At 39.7% G+C, this 19,958-nt stretch overlaps 1 protein-coding gene across 18 annotated transcripts in view; it reads left to right on the top strand.

The window, feature by feature from the left end:
* The first annotated feature begins 301 nt into the window (after nt 1-301).
* Nucleotides 302-19,958, top strand: part of BBS4 (Bardet-Biedl syndrome 4) — a 61,037-nt gene continuing 41,380 nt past the window's right edge. For 13 of the 18 annotated variants that reach the window (XR_014809072.1, XR_014809073.1, XM_021098196.2 and 10 more), the window contains 2 exon segments: nt 302-344; nt 8,619-8,670. Coding sequence is in view for 1 of the 18 variants with exons in the window: in NM_001244787.1 (NP_001231716.1) it covers nt 321-344; nt 8,619-8,670 (76 nt within the window). In the remaining 17 variants the exon portion in view is untranslated. 18 annotated transcript variants of the gene reach the window in all.

Below are 19,958 nucleotides of genomic sequence, written 5' to 3'. Positions count from 1 at the left end.
AGCGCTGTGGGGGGGGGGGGGTCTCGCAAACAGCGTCCACACGATGGAGTGGGGCGGTAAGCGCTGGCCGGGATGAAGGAGACCACTGGCTGCGTATACCCTCACCGGCTCCTTTAAAGTCAAGTGGACTGCAGCAAAGTGCCCAACTCTTGCCTCTTTTCTGGAATCCTGGGCCTCCCAGGCAAAGCCTTCCGCTCGGCGATCTACTTCTTACCCTGCTTCCAGCTCCCTCCCTACTCCCCCAGTCCTATGATTTCCGTTTGCCTGGTTGTCTGGGAAACCGCCGACTTCCGGCCTCGCATTGTGGGGGCGGAGCTAAGATGGCTGAGGGGAGACTCGCTACGGTGAGCGCTAAATTTCTGTTTAGTATTCCGGCCGCCAGGCAGGGTTGGGCAGGGGTAGGCCCGCCGGGGCTGGGCGGAGCGGCTCCGGAGCAGAACGGCCAGGCAGGCTGGTGGGCAGGCAGTGTCCCACGCCGCTGCTGCTGGGGAAATGTGGAGCTGAGGCGGGAGCGGTTAGTCTCCTGGGAACTGCTCGGCCAGGGGACAGGCTGAGTTCTCTGCAGTTCTGGGCCTGTGCTAGGGCTAGAGCCCCTCTTGAGGTGCTCTGGCTGGAAAGGGGAGATTTTCATCAGAAACGGCTCTTTTCCTAGCCCCATACTTTCTGTCTCATGAGGTTTGGAAAGGAAGCACTACACACTGTGCAAAACAGTTTCTGTTAATCCCCTGGATTAGACATTGAAGGAAACAAATCCTGGAAGCTTTCTGCGTCACTACCTTCTGCCGGTGGGGCGGGACAGTTTTCTCAAGTTTAGGAAAAGACTGTTTTGGGATTCAGCTGGTCTGAATTAGGTGTTGTTGATTCAACCCCACGTACTGCTAATACAAAATAGCTCAGGTTAATTCAGGATGGCCCAGTAATAGTTACTTTTGAGGCGTAAATTCATAATTAGATCTAACTTCTGTAACGTTCCAAGTGTGAAACTGTCCACTTTTTTTTTTTTTTTTTTTTTTTCCTTTTTAGAGCTGAACCTATGGAGTACGGAAGTTCCCAGGCTAGGTGTCCAGGAGGAGCTTCATCCACAGCAACACCAGATCTAAGCCACGTCCCCAACCTATGCTGCACCTTGTGGCAAACTGAATTCTTAACCCACTGAGTGAGGCCAGGGATCTAACCCACATCGTCATGGATGCTAGTTGGTTTTGTAACCATCCGAGCCACAATGGGTATTCCAAAATCAAATTATTGTAGTGTAATCAGAAAACTCAGAATACAGACTGGGAGACCTAAAGCAAAGATTTTTGTTAATTAAAAAAAAAAAAAGCATTATTAGTTCTTCTAGATTTTAGACATTGAAAACATAATAAAATCCTTGACCTACATAAATGTTAGGTATAACGGTAATATGACATTGCTGGAAACATACCTTATTCTCTAGTTCTCATTGCTGGTACAGGTTGGTGTTGATGAACAGAATATGAATGTGATGGCAGAATTTTCCTGTATTTTTGAGTCTCTGATAGCATATTAAAGAGAATGACTTTCTTGTTTTGATATAACTTCAGGACTTCAGTCAAAAGTTAACTATTTTCAGGAGTTCCCGTCGTGGCGCAGTGGTTAACGAATCCGACTAGGAACCATGAGGTTGCGGGTTCGGTCCCTGCCCTTGCTCAGTGGGTTAACGAACCGGCATTGCCGTGAGCTGTGGTGTAGGTTGCAGACGCGGCTTGGATCCCGCGTTGCTGTGGCTCTGGCATAGGCCAGTGGCTACAGCTCCGATTGGACCCCTAGCCTGGGAACGTCCATATGCCGCAGGAGCGGCCCAAGAAATGGCAAAAAAAAAAAAAAAAAAAAAAAAGTTAACTATCTACAGTATTATCAAGCTTATTGTTCACAGTGGAAGTGTATGGTAATCTTACCTTGCAGGTTATCACTGCATGGAAACTTTTTTTTTCTTTAAATGATTTTTATTTTTTCTGTTATAGCTGGTGTACAGTGTTCTGTCAATTTTCTGCTGTACAGCAAAGTGACCCAGTCACACATACATATATATACTTTCTTTTTCTCACTTTATCCTCCATCATACCCCATAAGTGACTAGATAAAGTTCCCAGTGCTGTACAGCAGGATCTCATACTGCATGGAAATGTGAACTTCAGTTTTTTGGAAGTGATAGGGCATCTTGTAATAGAACTAAAAGACTTAGTAGTGCCACTCCTAGACTATATCCCATTGAAATAAAAGCAAAACATAAGCACCTGGTCCATGGTACTCCTTATAGTACCGTTAATAGTGGCAAAAAGCTGGAAACAAATGCCCATTAGTAGAGAAATGGATGATTCCTGGTATATCTATACTGAGGAATATTATGCAACCATTAAAAAGAATGTTAGAAGTATGTATATTGATGTGGAAGGACTTCCATGGTGTGTATTTAAGTAAAAGTTGTGGAGTGGGGTATTAAAAAACAAAACTCAACTGAATACATTTTATTTTATTTATTTTTTGTCTTTTATCTTTTGTTTTTTTTAGGGCTGCACCTGTGGCATATGGAAGTTCCCAGGCTAGGGGTCCAATCAGAGTTGTAGCTGCTGGCCTACGCTAGAGCCACAGCAACGCCAGATCCAAGCTATGTCTGTGACCTACACTATGGCTCACGGCAACGCTGGATCCTTAACCCACTACATTATGGCTCACGGCAATGCTGGATCCTTAACCCGCTGATTGAGGCCAGGGATCAAACCCACAACCTCATGGTTCCTAGTCAGATGCATTTCTGCTGTACCACCTCGGGGACTCCCCTCAACTGAGTACATTTTAAAGATCATATTGGCTTTATTCAGTGATTCATGAATCAGCATCTAATCTAGCAGACAGAAAAGCGCTTTGAGGAACTGTACAAAATAAAAGACTTTTATAAGCAGAAGGGAGCAGGAACAGGAAGTTATAGACAAAAAAATGGGTTGGTTATTGCAGGGTCACTTTCCTTTAGGTGATGGCAGAAGTATGTCAGGCAGATCACATAACTATTGCTGATCAGGTGATTCCTGATTGACTGGTTTAAGATTCCATTTCTGGGAAAATTAAAACTGTAATTAAGTCTTCGTTTGGTGACATGGGATTTAGCATACCTGACTCCATGTTGCCTTGTGATTTTTTAACAGGGGTATATTGTGTTATCTTAATTTTGTGACAAAAGGAAAAACACGTGGATCTGTAGATATAGATATATAGATGTGGAGGAGAGAAGACTAAAAAACTGAAAACTCACAGAGAGTTTTGAACAGAGCCATAACTAAACATCTAAGAATTCTGCACTAAAGGCCTTGAGGCTAGGAGGCATCCCAGCAAAATGGAGTAAAACTAATCCAGCGTGGGTCACACAGAAATTCTGGTATGCTACCCAAACTACTCAGGGTTATTACCTGTTCCTTTGGAAAACTGGGGGCTGATATTTAGGTTTTATTTAAGCATATATAATAAATGGTTTAGAGATTTTTTTTTTAAAGCAAATAGCTGTGATTTCCATGCTGTATACTTATAACATTTTTTACTCCATAATTCCTATTTTTGATGTATTTGTAAGGATACCCATCTTTTTTCCTGTAAATTAAAAGATTAATTCTTTCAGAACAGAAAGCAAAAATTACTGTTGCACTAGTTGATTTGGCTCAAGTATAGTGCCAAGCATACATCAAGTGTTACATGAATATTTGTTAGATGAATGAATAATCACAGAATTACTTAAAAATGAAGAAAGAACCAAGAAAAGTAGATAACTTATTCTACATATATATATATATATATCTCCATCCCAGTTATGAATAAGATTAAATGGGCTAATAGAATCTTTTGTATCTCAGAATTCCTAGATCTTTTGAGAAAAAGACTCATCAAAAAAATTATAATTTATTTCTACTTTGTGCAGAAAGAGGCATTGCTGACTCATGAAATTGCTTTTTGACCTTTTTAGATTCATTACTTAATGTGTTCTCCAAAAGTAAAAAAAAAATCCCAGCTGGGAGTTCCCTTTGTGGCTCAGTGGAAACGAGTCTGACTAGCATCCATGAGGATGCAGATTCCATCCCAGGCCTCACTCAGTGGGTTAAGGATACGGCATTGCCCTGAGCTGTGGTGTAGGTTGCAGATGTGGCTTAGATCCCGAGTAGCTTTGGCCGTGGTGTAGGCCAGCTGCTACAGCTCTGATCTGACCCCTAGCCTGGAAATCTCCACATGCCGTGGTTGCAGCCCTAAAAAGACCCCCCCCGCCCCCCCCAAAAAAATCCCAGTTGGATCAAAAAATAGTTGGATTCTTTAGCCTCATAAAAACAGCTTTGTTGAGGTAGAATATACACATCATGGCATTTACCAGTTCGATCAGCTATAATAAATTTATATAGTTGCACAACTGTCCCCACAATCTACTTAGGTCCATCACTCCAGAAATTTCCCTTGTGTCCATTTACAGCCAGTCTCTACTCATAACCCCAGTCCATGGCTGATCTGCTTTTCTTTTTGCCTTTTCTATAGTTTCATATAGTAGAATCATTTAGCATGTGCTTTGAGGTTCATTCATATTGTTTTATGTACTTTTTATTTCTAAGTGGTATTCTACTGTATGAATATAGACATTTATTCACAAATTGATGGACATTTGGATTGTTCCTGTTTTTGGTTATTATGAATAATGTCACTCTGTTTATTAGTATGTGGATCCTTGCATGCATGTGTTTTCATTTCTCTAGAAGTGTAATTGCTGGGTTATATGATAAGTTTATTTTATTTATATATTTATTTAATTTTTAAATTTTCATTGTCTTTTTAGGACCACACCTGCAGCATATGGAGGTTCCCAGGCTAGGGGTCTAATTGGAGCTGTAGCTGCTGGCCTTCACCACAGCCACAGCAACGCCAGACCTGAGCCACGTCTGCAACCTACACCACAGCTCATGGCAACGCCAGATCCTTGACCCACTGAGTGAGGGCAGGGATTGAACCCTCAGCCTGCTGATTCCTAGTCGGATTCATTTCCACTGCGCCATGATGGGCACTCCTGATAAGTTTATTTAAAAAAACAAAAAAACAAAAAAACCCTGAAATTTAGGAGTTCTCTTGTGGTGCAGCGAGTTAAGGATCTGGCATTGTCACTGCAGTGGCTTAGGTTACTGCTGTGGCATGGGTTCATTCCTTGGCCTGGGAACTTCTGCATGCTGTGGGTGTGGCTGAAAAAAAAACACCCCAAAATGAAAGACCTACTAACCTGTTTTCTAAAGTGGCTATACTATACCATTTTACATTCCCATGAGCACTGTGTGGGGAATTCAGTTTTTACACATCCATGTCAACACTTGGTACTATCAGTCTTTTTGATTTTAGCCATTCTAATGAATTTGTATTAGCAGTTATGGTGTTTTAATTTGTGTGTCCCTAATGAATAATGATACTAATATCTTTTTATGTGCTTATCCATCCTTATCTCTTTGGTGAAGTGTTTCTATAAATCTTTTGCCCATTTTAAAATGGATTATTTATTAGGTTTTATGTATTTGTTAAATCAAGATAAATAAAAGGATACAGACTGCATCTGTGGCATATGGAAGTTCCCAGGCTGGGGTTGAATCGGAGCTGTAGCCCCAGTTTACACCACAGCCACAGCAATGCTGCATCTGAGCCATGTCTGCCACCTCCCCCAACAGCTCACAGCAGTGCTGGATCCTTAACCCACTGAACGGTGCCAGGGATCCAGCCCGCATCCTCATGGATCCTAGTTTGGTTCATTAGCACTGAGCCATGATGGGAACTCCTTAAAATATTTTTTAAAGGTTTTAAAATCTGCCTTTTCCATTTTAGTCTTCAATCTATTGTCTGTTTGTTTTCCTGATGAAGATTTTTTTCTTGAAGTCTGTTTTGTCTAAATGTTAATATTGCTACTTTTTCTTTTTTGCTTCTAATTTCCTGGTATATCTTTTCCCATCCTTTTACTTTGTTTTCCTTTGCCCTTATGTTTTAGACTTTTTTTTTTTGTACAACTAGCATATATCTGGATATTTAAAAAAATCCATTCTGATAATCTTTTTTATTTTTATCTTATTATACTTTTTTGCTTTCTAGGGCCGCACCTGCAGCATATGGAAGTTCCCAGGTTGGGGTTGAATCGGAGCTATAGCTGTCAGCCTACACCATAGCCAGAGCAACATGGGATCTGAGAGGCTCCTGTGACCTATACCACAGCTCATGGCAACCCACTGAGTAAAGCCAGGGATCAAACCCCAATCCTCATGGATACTAGTCGGATTCGTTTCTGCTGTACCACAGTGGGAACTCCTGATAATCTGTCTTTTAACTAGAGAATTTCATTTATTTCTTCTTATTTTCTTTAATCTTCCTTAAATGAGCAGCCAGATTTAAAAAATAATACGTATTTAACCTAAAGTTCAGACTTAAACCTTAATAATACAGGGATCATGGAATGATTTATTACCATTTGCCTTCTGCCAATTCATGCCGTTATTCATTTTTATTGTTTTTGTGTTTCTCAATTCAACATTACAAATTATATTTCTTGTTTGTTTTATTCAGTAAGTAAATACTTATAGTATACTTCCATATTTTACCAATTCCTTTGCTTGTTCCCTTCCTCCCTTCTGGGGTTATTTTCCTTTTTCCTAATATATATCCATTAAAAGTTTATTTCTTAATGTGTGTCCATTAAAAGTTTATTTATTTAAAAATGTCTCAAATTTTATTTTTCTGAAAGCCTTTTAAAATTTGCCATTGTTCTTGAAAATTAGTTTTAACTGGTGTGAGAGTTCAGATGGAGGTTGGTAAACTGCTTTTTTTTTTTTTGTCTTTTTGCCATTTCTTGGGCCACTCTCGCGGCATATGGAGGTTCCCAGGCTAGGGGTCGAATCGGCCTACACCGGCCTACACCACAGCCACAGCAACGCAGGATCCGAGCCACGTCTGCGACCTACACCACAGCTCACAGCAACGCCGGATCGTTAACCCACTGAGCAAGGGCAGGGATCGAACCCGAAACCTCATGGTTCCCAGTCGGATTCGTTAACCACTGCGCCACGACGGGAGCTCCAGTAAACTGCTTTTTAATGGACCACTGGTAAATATTTTGAGTTTCATGGGCCATATATTATCTGTCACAAGTAAAACAGCTATCCATTTGCAGGGCAAAAGCAGCCATAGATAATAGTGTGACTGTGTTCTGTTAAAATTTTGGTTGTAGATACTGACGTTTGAATTTTATATAATTTTCATGTGTTAGAAAATATTTAAAAAATTTAGCCATTAAAAATATAAAAATCATTCTTAGCTTATGGGCCATATAGACATAGACTGGATTTGACTTGCGAGCCATAGTTTGATGATCTTCTGTCTAGATTAACATTGATTTTACTCAGTACTCTTGGGGATAATTATAATGTCATATGGTATTATTTTCCACTTCCAGTGAGACGTCAGCTGTCAATCTAATTGTCCTTTCTTTGCAGGTGATCTGGTGATAGAGTTTTTTTCCTTTGGTTGTTTTTAAGAACTTATTGTTCCTGATGCAGGTTCCTATGATGTATCTACGTGTGGATTTATTTTCATTTAATCTGGTTAGAATTGTTTTAGCATCCAGAATCTAAAGATTAATGTCTCTTATTGCTTCTGGACAATTTCAGTCATTATTTTTGCTTATAGCATACTTTATCATATATAACATGGAAGGTTGATATAAGAAAAGTTCATTTGGGAGTTCCCTGGTGGCCTAGGAGTTGAGGACCTGGCATTGTCACTGCTGTAGCTTGGGTCACTGCTGTGGCATGGCTTTGATTCTTGGCCTGGGAACTTGTGCATGCTATGGGTGTGGCCATGAGGTTTTGGGTTCGATCCCTTGCCTTGCTCAGTGGGTTAAGGATCTGGCATTGCCGTGAGTTGTGGTGTAGGTCACAGACGTGACTCGGATCTGGCATTGCTGTGGCTCTGGTGTAGGCCAGCAGCAACAGCTCTGATTAGACCCCTAGCCTGGGAACCTCCATATGCAGTGGGTGCAGCCCTAGAAAAGACAAAAAAAAAAAGAACCTAGCACGTTTATTTGTGTACATTTTATCATGCATTATAATTCTACAAACTAAACATTATAATTTATATATTATAAATATGCATTATGCATTATTAATAGTTTGGAAAGCAAAGTACGACATGATTTTTTTTTTTTTTGTCTTTTTGCTATTTCTTGGGCCGCTCCTGCGGCATATGGAGATTCCCAGGCTAGGAGTCGAATTGGAGCTGTAGCTGCTGACCACAACCACAGCTACACGGGATCCGAGCCGTGTCTGCAACCTACACCACAGCTCACGGCAACACCGGATCCTTTAACCCACTGAGCAAGGCCAGGGATCGAACCCGCAACCTCATGGTTCCTAGTCGGATTCGTTCACCACTGCGCCACGACGGGAACTCCTTGTTTTTTAAACCGTATTCAAAATAATTCTTTGTACCTGTATGCACTTAATAGATTACTTGCATGATTGGAGAGTTTTTGATGATTGTTATTTGAATATTTCTTTAAGTTAGCAAGATTTATGGTGGTACTTTAACATAGACTTTTTGCATTTCAGAGAACTCAATTTCTTGCATCTGCTGAATCTCAAAAACCTCAGCTGAAAAAAGGTCTGTATGTAATTTTATTGAATGTGATATTCGCATAAATTTGTCTGTCATTAATTCTTCTATATATACTGGAGCTTTTAAAACTGTAATTTTTGGGGAGTTCCCATCGTGGTGCAGTGGTTGGCGAATCCTACTAGGAACCATGAGGTTGCAGGTTTGATCCCTGGCCTTGCTCAGTGGGTTAACAATCCGGTGTTGCTGTGAGCTGTGGTGTAGGTCGCAGACGTGGCTCGGATCCTGCTTGCTGTGGCTCTGGCGTAGGCCGGTGGCTACAGCTCTGATTCAACCCCTAGCCTGGGAACCTCCAAATGCCGCTAGTTTGGCTCTAGAAAAGGCAAAAAGACCCAAAAAAAAAAAAAATTGTCTATAGATAAATATCTCACTAAAAATGTACATATAAAAAGATTAGGAAGAAATATGGTAAAACAATAACCATGATTATCTGTAAGTACTGTGAACATGGGAGATTTTAATTTGTTGCTTTGTTTCTTTGTTTTCAAAACTTCTGTAGTATTTATGTATTTTTCTAAGTTTAAATATTTAGATTTTTACCTTATTTTTAAGCTGCTTAAATGTTTTAAACACACAAGGCATATATGAATCTATTCTTATTGTGAAAAGTTTCAACAACTTCAGGAAAGCTAAAATACTCCTTAAGTCACCATCCAGTCTAAACTAATCACTGTTACCAGTTAGTGTGCTTCATTTAGACTTTTATACCATGTGTATACATGTATATGTGTATAGCAATAGAAATAGTTCGCTATTGTGTGAGTGTTTCACATAAATGGTGATGTTACTGAGTCCAGACTTGTTCTGTTCATTGCACAACAGGCTAGTAAATCGGGAGATGAGGTATTGGGACAAGGAATAAGACTTTATTTGGAAAAACACGAGTCCCAGAAGATGGTGGACTAAAGTCCTAGAGAACCCTCTTACCCAAGTCAGAATTCAGGCATCTTGGTGTTCTCTTACGGTGCACAGGATTGGGGCTTGGTGTTGTCATTGCTGTGGCTTGGGTTCCTGCTGTGGTATGAATTTCATCTCTGCCCCCAGAACTTTCACATACTGCTGGTTCAGAGAAAAAAAAAAAAAAAAGAAAGAAAATTCAGGCCTCTTTTTTATTAAAAGAGGAAGGGCTGTGGTTGGTTGTTGCGAACTTCTTGATGTTAGAATCCTTCGTTCTTGCAGCTGTCTGTATAGGTCAGGCCAAAAAAGACAAACGTTACTGTCCATTCTGCAACTTTTTTGAGGGGGCACATCTATGGGCACATGGAAATTCCTGAGACAGGGGTCAAATCTGTGCCATAGATGTGACCTGAGCCATAGTAGTGATAACACCAGATCCTTAACCTGCTAGGCCATATTTTATAACTTTTAATCTGTGTATGAATGGAAGAGTATACTCTTAAAAGTCAGCACCTTGGGAATGGGCTATCCTGTATATTTCGGGCTATAGGCAACATTCTTAACTAAAAGCAAAAGTAGTAGAATACAAAGGTTAAAGTAAAAGAAATAGATCCAATGTGGAGTCAGATTTACTCTCTGCTATTACAGTAACTATCATATATTTAGCTAGTTGGTATATCTTGCAGGGCTTTCCATGAATGTTCCATGGTATGGATATATTACAGTTTCTTTTCCTTTTGATAGCGTGTACATTGTTCCTAATTTTTCACCATTGTTTGCTGTAATAGTCTTATACATGAGTCCTTGTACATTGTTGTGGGAAAATGCACACTTTAAATTTTAATAATTCTACCATGTTAGCACTGAGAACTGTGTCTGGTCACTTGTGATGGAACATGATAATGTGAGAAAAAAGAATGTATACATGTATGTGTGACTGGGTCACCTTGCTGTGCAATAGAATATTGACAGAGCACTGTAACTCAGCTATAATGTAAAAAATAAAAATCATTATAAAAAAACAGTTCTACCATGTTACTCTCCAGAGTGGCTGATTATATTTTTCTGTTAATATGGAGTATTCACAGCATTTCTGTCTGTATTATTTTTTATGATGTTTACAATAAAGAAATCTAGACTACTGAATTTTATGGAGGAAATGTTCAGTGTTTTTAGACCTTGTTTTAGCTGAGTTGCTTTCAACAATAAGTAGCAGAAAATCCAACTCAAATTGGCTTAAACAATAAGGAAATTTATTGAATTAGGTAAGAGTCCAGAATTATAGTGGACTCCAGGATTGGTCAAGCAGTTCATGGATACATGAGGGCCCAAGTTCTTTTTGCTTTTTCACTATTTTGCCCAGTGCCTGCCTTTTCCTGAGTTATAGCTGCCAATGGCATTCAGGCTCCCCCCACTTTTTTTTTAGGGCCGCACCTGCGGCATATGGAAGTTCCCAGGCTAGGGGTCGAATCGGAGCTGTAGCCACCGGCCTATGCCACAGCAACAGCAACACAGGATCCCAGCTGCATCTGTAGTCTACACCACAGCTCATGGCAATGCTGAACCCTTAACCCACTGAGCAAGGCCAGGGATCGAACCCACAACCTTATGGTTCCTAGTTGGATTTGTTTCCACTGTGCCACGACGGGAACTCCCAGGATCCATTTCCTTTTTCTTTTTTTTTTTTTGCTTCTTAGAGCTGAACCATTGGCATATGGAGATTCCCAGCCTAGGGGTTGAATTGGAGCTATAGCTGCCAGCCTGCACCACACCCATAGCAACGCAGATCTGAGCCACATCTTCGACCCACACCACAGCTCACAGCAACGCCAGATCCTTAACCCACTGAATGAGGCCAGAGATCGAACCCACAACTTCATGGTTCCTAGTCAGGTTTGTTTCTCCTGTGCCACAATGGGAATTCCCTCAGGTTCAATTTTTCCAAGGCCAGAAATATGGTCTAGCTCCCCAGATTTCTCTTTTAATAATAAGAAAGGTTTTATTTCCCTGGAATCTCCTAAGAATACCTTTTTATTGGGCTAAATTGATAAGCCTGCCAGTCACGGACAAGGGAGACAGTATTACCATTGATCAGTTTGATTTAATCAACTGATAAAAAAGTGAATTTTGAGAAGTTAAGGATAGTTATTATTGGTTGCAGAGCACAGTTAGTCATATAAATAAGTGATGTAAGTATTGGAAGGATACAGGTATAAATGAGGATGCATAGGAAACGGTCAGACAATGCTCTCTCCTTCGCAGTGTTGTTTTAGAAATCAGTAGTCACTGTAGCTCGATTCTGTTTCCATCACCATATGCTCCATCTCTGTTTTATTTCTTTGTATTTATTCAGACTCTGTTGTGCTGCTACTGATTATTTCTCTTTTAATTCTCTCTGCCTTTTATGATAAAAATATTTTTATTTAAGTAAATATTGGAATCACACATTTTATGTTGTACAGGTATATCACCTGTTTGAGAACAGGATATCAGAAAATAGTTTGTTTTGTATAAAACTTTGTTTACTATTACTCATGATTTCTTGAGCTTCCAGTTAAGATAATGTAGTAAGTTCATGTTTTGGTCACTCCTGCTCCAGATATAGAAAACAATGATGGATGAAATGTTAGTAGAAAAGATAAAGACAAAGCCAGCCTGAAGGAAAATTGTTTTTAAGAAAAAAAGATGAGGAGTTCTCTTCGTGGCGCAGTGGTTAACGAATCCAACTAGGAACCATGAGGTTGTGGGTTCGGTCCCTGCCCTTGCTTAGTGGGTTAAGGATCTGGCGTTGCCGTGAGCTGTGGTGTAGGTTGCAGACGCAGCTCGGATCCCGCGTTGCTGTGGCTCTGGCGTAGGCCCCTAGCCTAGGAACCTCCATGTGCCGCGGGAGCGGCCCAAGAAATGGCAAAAAAAGACAAAAAAAAAAAAAAATTAAAAAAAAAGATGATAGAAAAGGAAAGGATAATGGTTTTTATTTTAAAATATAAGTATGATTTTCTGATGAAAAATTGATATAAGCTTATAGAAATTTAGAAAATATAAGGAAGTAAAAAGAAAACAGGACAAATATTAGCCTTAAGTATTAATGAACTTTAATTGACAAATTAAAATTCAAAGTAGTAGTTTTAACAAAGAGCTTCCACATTTCACTGTGGAATCCTTTGATGTCTTTTAAACTAGTTCAGATTTGCTTAGCCTTGGCACTACTGACATTTTGGACAAGATAATTGTTTGTTATGGGAACTGTCCTGTGTATTGTAGGATGTTAACAGCATCCTTTACCTCTACCTGGTAGATGTCAGTAGCACTCACCTATGACAACCAGAAACGTCTCATATATTGCCACATGTCCCCTAGGTACAGAATTGTTCCAGGTTGAGAATCACTGCTCTGGTGAAATAGTATGATACTTGAAAGTAGAAGGTAGGAAGTTGGTGAGTTGAACATGAGTAATTCAAACAAAAGTTGGATTAGCAGGACGACTTTATTTGAAAAAGCAGCAGTCATGGCATTTTGACTGAAGTTCTGAGTCTGGATTTGGCAGTTGTCCCCCACCTCGTCACCTTCCCTCCTTTTCTGAGAGACCCACATCCTAGCTTGACTCTGGGCTTGAGGGTAGTGAGCATCAACTCTGGAAGGGATAAACAACTTTCTATTTGGGATTTTTGTCCAAATATGTTAGGATTTTTCAAAAACAAGCAACTTATTTGGAATTGTTTATCAAAAACTACTTGATAGTTCTGAGAAAATAATACCCTTCATGGGGCTACTTAAATCCTCTTCATTTTTCCCCATGACGTAACCTCAGATGACTTTCTTCTTGCTTTTAGTTGAGGACCTTATCTGTCATTGAGAAGAATTAATCGATTTACTTTAGGGGTATTTCTGTCCTTAAAGGAGTCTTCATTGAAGACCTTACTTATTTTGGGGTGGCTATATAGCCCAGGATGAGTGTTAGTTAGTGAGACACTTGATCTCAGCTTGTGGTTTGATTTGAGGGTTATTTATTTATTTATTTTTTCATTTTTGGCCACCCCTAGGCATATGGAGTTCCCAAGCCAAAGATCAGATTTATACCACAGCTGTGGCAGTTCTGGACCTTTTTTTTTTAAATGATTTGTATTTTTTCCATCATAGGCAATGCTGGATCCTTAACCCACTGTGCCAAACTGGGGATCAAACCTGTGTCCTAGCGCTCCAGAGACACTTCATTGCATCAAGTGGACACTTCAGGGTATTTTTTATTTTATTTTATTTATTTTTGTCTTTTTAGGGCTGCACCCACGGCATATGGAGGTTCCCAGGCTAGGATATGAGCCACATCTGCAACCTACACCATAGCTCACGGCAACACTGTATCCTTAATCCACTGAGCAAGGCCGGAGATCCAACTTGGGTCTTCATGGATGCTAGTCAGATTCATTTCAACTGAGCCATGACGGTAACTCCAGCGTATTTTTGTTTGTTTGTTTGTTTTTTGTCATTTTAGGGCCACACTCTTGGCATATGGAGGTTCCCAGGCTAGGGGTCTAATCGGGGCTGTAACTGCTGGCCTATGCCACAGCAACGCCAGATCCAAGCCACATCTATGACCTATACCACAGCTCATGGCAATGCTGGATCCTTAACCCACTGAGCGAGGCCAAGGATTGAACCCGAAACCTCATGGTTCCTAGTCAGATTCGTTTCTGCTGAACCACAATGGGAACTCTGAAAGGTATTTTTTAAAAAATTCTGGAAAAATAGGAGTTCCTGCTGTGGCACAGTGGGTTAATGATCCAGCTTGTGTCTGTGGAGGTGCCAGTTTGATCCCTGGCCTGGTACAGTGGGTTAGGGATCTGGTGTTGCTGCAGCTGTGGCATAGGTCCCAGCCATGACTCTGATCTGATCCCTGGTCTGGGAGCTCCATATGCTGTGGGATGGCCAAAAAGAAAAAAAAAAAAGTGCAATTCAGTGGCATTAATTACATTCACTGTGTTGCAACCATCACCATCAACTATTTCCAAAATTTTTTCAGCACCCCTAGCAGAACTTCTGTACCCATTAAATAATAACTCCCCATTTCTCCTTCCCTCTAAGCTCTGGTAACCTCTAGTCTATTTTCTGTCTCTATGAATTCGCCCATTCTAGATATTACATATAGGCAGAATCATACAGAATCATATAATATTTATCCTTCTGTGTCTGACTTATTTCACCTAGCATGTTTTCAAGGTTTATCTGTGTTGTAGCATGTTGGACAGAATTTCATTTTTTTTAAGCATCAATATTCCATTGTATGTGGAGATCCCCATTTTGACTCAGTGGTAATGAACCCAACTAGTATCCATGAGAATGTGGGTTCCATCCTTGGCCTTACTCAGTGGGTTAAGGATCTGGGGTTGCTGTGAGCTGTGGTGTAGGTTGCAGACTCTGATTGGATCTGACGTTGCTGTGGCTGTAATGTAGCCCAGCAGCTGTAGCTCTGATGTGACTCCTAGGCTGGCAATTTCCATATGCCGTGGGTGCAGGCCTAAAAAGCAAAAAAAAAAGAGCAAAAAAAAATATCCCATTGTATGTGTATATCACGATTTGTTCTACTTGTTGATGGACATTTGGGTTGGGTCCAAAGTATGTTTTTGTATCTGAGGTAATTCTTAAAGAATTTAAAGGTTCTAGAGATTGGGAATGTTACGGATGTTCTGGAAATATGTCATTTACTATATATAATAACTTATTCTTCTAACTAATAACAAATAATATACATTTGATTCTAATGATGGGTATGTGTGTGTGTGTGTGTGTGTGTGTGTGTGTGTGTGTGTGTGTGTGTATGTGTATATATTTGACGTCATTAATATTTTTTCCTTTCCCTGTATTTTAATTCCTGTGTATGGAATTGCCACCATGAAGTATATGTTTTTTGGGATACATGTATATATATACCTAGGAGCAGGATTATGGGCTCACCAGGAAGGATATAGGTTCAGTAGACAAAAGCAAACATTTTGCAAATATGTTTAATATAATCCCCTTTGTTTACATGTTATATGTACATTTACCCATGTGCATATATATGCAGAAATTCCTCAGAAAATACTCAAGAAACTATTAACCTCTAGGGAGGAGAAGGAATGGAGAGGGTCTTTCACTTCATGTGCTCTGTGCCCTTTCGGTTTTGTTTTACTGTATATATTTTACTTTATTTAACAAATAATTTATTATAGTCGATGTACCATGTTCTATTTTTATTGTATAGAAAAGTGACCCAGTTATACATATGTATACATTCTTTTTCCCCCATAGCAGTGTGGGATCTGAGCTGCATCTGCGACCTACACTGCGGCTCATGGCAACAATGCTGGATCCCCAACTCACTGAGCGAGGCCAGGGATCGAACTGACATCCTTGTGTATATTAGTTGGATTTGTTTCCTCTGTGCCACAACGGGAACTCCCCAAACACTTAAAGTTTGAAATTGGGAAATCCTTTATAATTTGTGCAGAAACTTGGTGTAGTTTAATGAGTAATTTCGAAGTCTTGCCTCTTCCATTAATTAGATGTAGAATGTGGGCAAATCACTTTTAATCTCTGGAGTCTTAATTTCCTCAGCTGTAATGTTGGAATAGTCCCTGAATTGCATGATTCTCTAGCCTCATAGGAACATTCAGGGGAATAATAGGGGAGAAAACACTTTGATATAGATAGATATCAAGGAATATATAGATATGTATCAAATCAAAGTTTTGATTTGAGGAAGATAAACTAATCTAGGACATGTAGTAAAACCATAATTGATCATGTGACTTTTTCCTTTCTTCCTCACCCCATTTTAAGCTCATGAGAAGCAAACAAGTTGGATAGCTAGCAAGTTGTTATTTTTTTAAACAGCCATCTTAGGGAATTCCCTTGTGGCATAGTGAGGTAAGGATCTGGCGTGGTCACTGTAGGGGTTTGAGTTGCTGCTATGGCAGGGGTTTGATCCAGGCCTGGGAACTTGTTGTGGGTGCGGCCAAAGAAATAAAAGCAGTCATTGAGCATGTGTCCTTGGGTGACTGCTGATTCAGTCCAGTTTCTTCCTCTTCCGTCATCATTTATGTTCCTGAGAAGAGTTGATGTTTTTGCTGATTGCGGGCCTGTTTGCCCTGAGATCCATTGCTCACCTCTCCCTTCTCTTCTGAGTATTGTGAGCAGCTGACCCTTATGGGCTTCTCTGCTTCCCAGGTTCTGTTTTAGCAGTTTCTGGCTGGATTAGCAAGTGGGAGCAAGAAGTAGTCAGGGCTTTCCCCCTTTTCTCACTACATATGGAAGTTGGAGGAGTTGGGTAATTTCTGGAAGCATCTCTTCTATTGTTTTTGCCAGTCAGGCCATCTTGTTTTCAGCTTCTTCCAGCTAACTTCAGCCTTGGATACTGGTAGCAATACATTCCCTCCCTTTTGCCCTCAGACTAGAGGTGTTAGTGATTTCTTGTTCCCATGCTAACCTCTGATTTGCATCACTGTTCCCTGTTGGGCTTCTCATTTTTTGGTTTGAAATGAGAATTGAAGTTCACTGAATTGAAGTCCCTGTTTTATTGTATTATTCTTTTTAATGATTTTTATTTTTTCCATTATGGTTGATTTACAGTGTTCTATTTCTACTGTACAGCATAGTGATCCAGTCACATATACATAAATATACATTCTTTTTCTCACATTATCCTCCACCATGCTCCATCACAAGTGACTAGTTACAGTTCCCAGTGCTATACAGCAGGATCTCATTGCTTATCCACTCCAAATGCAATGATTTGCATCTGTTAACCCCAGATTCCTAGTCCATCCCACTCCTTCACCTCCCTCTGGGCAACCACAAATCTGTTGTCCAAGTTCATGAGTCTCTTTTCTGTGGAAAGGTTCATTTGTGACACACTCCAGATATGTGATATCATATGGTATTCGTCTTTCTGTTTCTGACTTACTTCACTTAGTATGAGAGTCTCTAGTATGAGAGTCTCTAGTTCTATCTGTGTTGCTGCAACTGGCATTATTTTGTTCTTTTTTATGGCTGAGTAGTATTTCATTGTGTATATATATCACATCTTCTCAATCCATTCATCTGTTGATGGATATTAGGTTGTTTCCATGTCTTGGCTATTGTGAATAGTGCTACTCTGAACACAGATTTTTGAATGAAAATTTTGTCCAGATATAGGCCCAGGAGTGGGTCGTATAGTGGTTCTGAATTTAGTTTTCTGAGGTAACTCCATACTGTTTTCCCTAGTGATTTTACCAATTTGCATTCCCACCAAGAGTGTAGGAGGGTTCCCTTTTCTTCACATCCTTTCTTAGCATTTGTTATTTGAGGACTTATTAATGATGTTTATTCTGACAGGTGTGAGGTAGTACCTCATTGTAGTATTGATTTGCATTTCTCTAATAATTGGTAATGTTGAGCACTTTTTCCTGTGCTTGTTGGCCACATGTATAACTTGTTTAGAGAAATGTCTGTTTAGGTCTTTTGCCCATTTTTTCATTTGGGTTGTTTGTTTTTTTGCTGTTGAGTTGTATATGTTGTTTGTTTATTTTAGAGATTAAGCCCTTGTCAGTTGCATCATTGGAAACTATTTTCTCCCATTCTGTAGGTTGTCTTTTTTTTTTTTTTTAATGGTTTTCTTTGCTGTGCAAAAGCCTGTCAGTTTCATTAGGTCCCATTGGTTTATTTTTGCTGTTATTCTGTTGCATTAGGAGACTAACCTAAGAAAATGTTTGCAAGGTTGATGTCAGAGAATGTTTTGCCTATATTCTTTTCTAGGAGTTTGATGGTGTCTTGTCTTACATTTAAGTCTTTCAGCCATTTTGAGTTTATTTTTGTGCATGGTTTGAGGGTGTGTTCTAGTTTCATTGATTTACATGCAGCTGTCCAGTTTTCCCAGTTCCACTTGCTGAAGAGACTTTTTACCCTTTTATATTCTTGCCTCCTTTGTTGAAGATTAAGTGACGATAGTGTCTGGATTTATTTCTGGGTTCTCTATTATGTTCCATTGTTCTGTATGTCTGTTTTGGTACCAGTAACACACTGTCTTGATGACTGCGGCTTTGTAATATTGCCTCAAGTCTAGGAGACTTATGCCGCCTGCTTGGCTTTTATTCCTCAGGATTGCTTTGGCAATTCTGGGTCTTTTATGGTTCCATGTAAATTTTTTATTTTTTTTTTTTTTTGTCTTTTTGCTATTTCTTTGGGCCACTACTGTGGCATATGGAGGTTCCCAGGCTAGGGGTCCAATCAGAGCTGTAGCCACCGGCCTACACCAGAGCCACAGCAATGCGGGATCCAAGCTGTGTCTGCAACCTACACCACAGCTCACAGCAACGCCGGATCGTTAACCCACTGAGCAAGGGCAGGGACTGAACCCGCAACCTCATGGTTCCTAGTCGAATTCGTTAACCACTGCGCCACGATGGGAACTCCCCTTTTTTTTTTTTTTTCCATATAAATTTTTGAATTGTTTGTTGTTGTTCTTTGAAAAATATCATGGGTAGTTTGATAGGGATTGCATTTGTATCTGCAGTCTGTTGATTGAGTCTGTAGATTGTTTTGGGTACCATGGCCATTTTTACCATATTAATTTTTCCAGCCAAGGAGCATGGAATATCTTTCCATTTATTTGCATCCTCTTTAATTTCCTTGATTAATGTTTTATAGTTCTCAGTATATAAGTCTTTCACCTCCTTGGTCAGGTTTATTCCTAGGTATTTAATTTTTGGGGGTGCAATTTAAAAGGTACTGTATTTTTGTATTTCTTTTCTAATATTTCATTGTTGGTACACATACATGCAACTGATTTCTGAATATTAATCTTGTATCCTGCTACTTTGCTGGATTTGTTGTTCAGTTCAGGTAGTTTTTTGTGGGAAGTCCTTTGGGTTTTCTGTATGTAGTATTATGTTATCTGTATGAAGTGACAGTTTTACCTCTTCTCTTCCAATTTGGATACCTTTTATTTCTTTTATTTGTCTGATTGCTGTGGCTAGGACTTCCAATACTATGTTGAATAAAAGTGGTGAGAGTAGGAATCCTTGTCTTGTTCCAGATTTTAGCAGGAAGGCTTTCGGCTTTTCTCCATTGAGTACTGTATTTTCTGTGGGATGGTCATAAGTGGCCTTTATTATGTTAAGGTATGTTCCCTCTGTACACACTTTGGTAAGAGTTTTTATCATGAATGCATGTTGGATTTTTCAAATTTTTTTTCTGCATCTCTCAAAATGATCATGTAGTTTTTGACTTTTGTTAATGTGGTGTATGATGTTGATTGATTTGCGTATGTTGAGCCATCCTTGTGAACCTGGGAGGAATTCAATCGTGGAGTATGATCTTTTTTTAAAATCTATTTATTTATTTATTTATGTCTTTTTAGGACC

The sequence above is a fragment of the Sus scrofa genome, chromosome 7, assembly GCF_054392235.1.
Source record: "Sus scrofa isolate SSC_HxYL_T2T_F1_AM1 chromosome 7, Sscrofa_HxYL_maternal_Yorkshire_Landrace_v2.0, whole genome shotgun sequence".
NCBI lineage: Eukaryota > Metazoa > Chordata > Mammalia > Artiodactyla > Suidae > Sus > Sus scrofa.
This window is presented reverse-complemented; position numbering and strand designations above follow the sequence as displayed.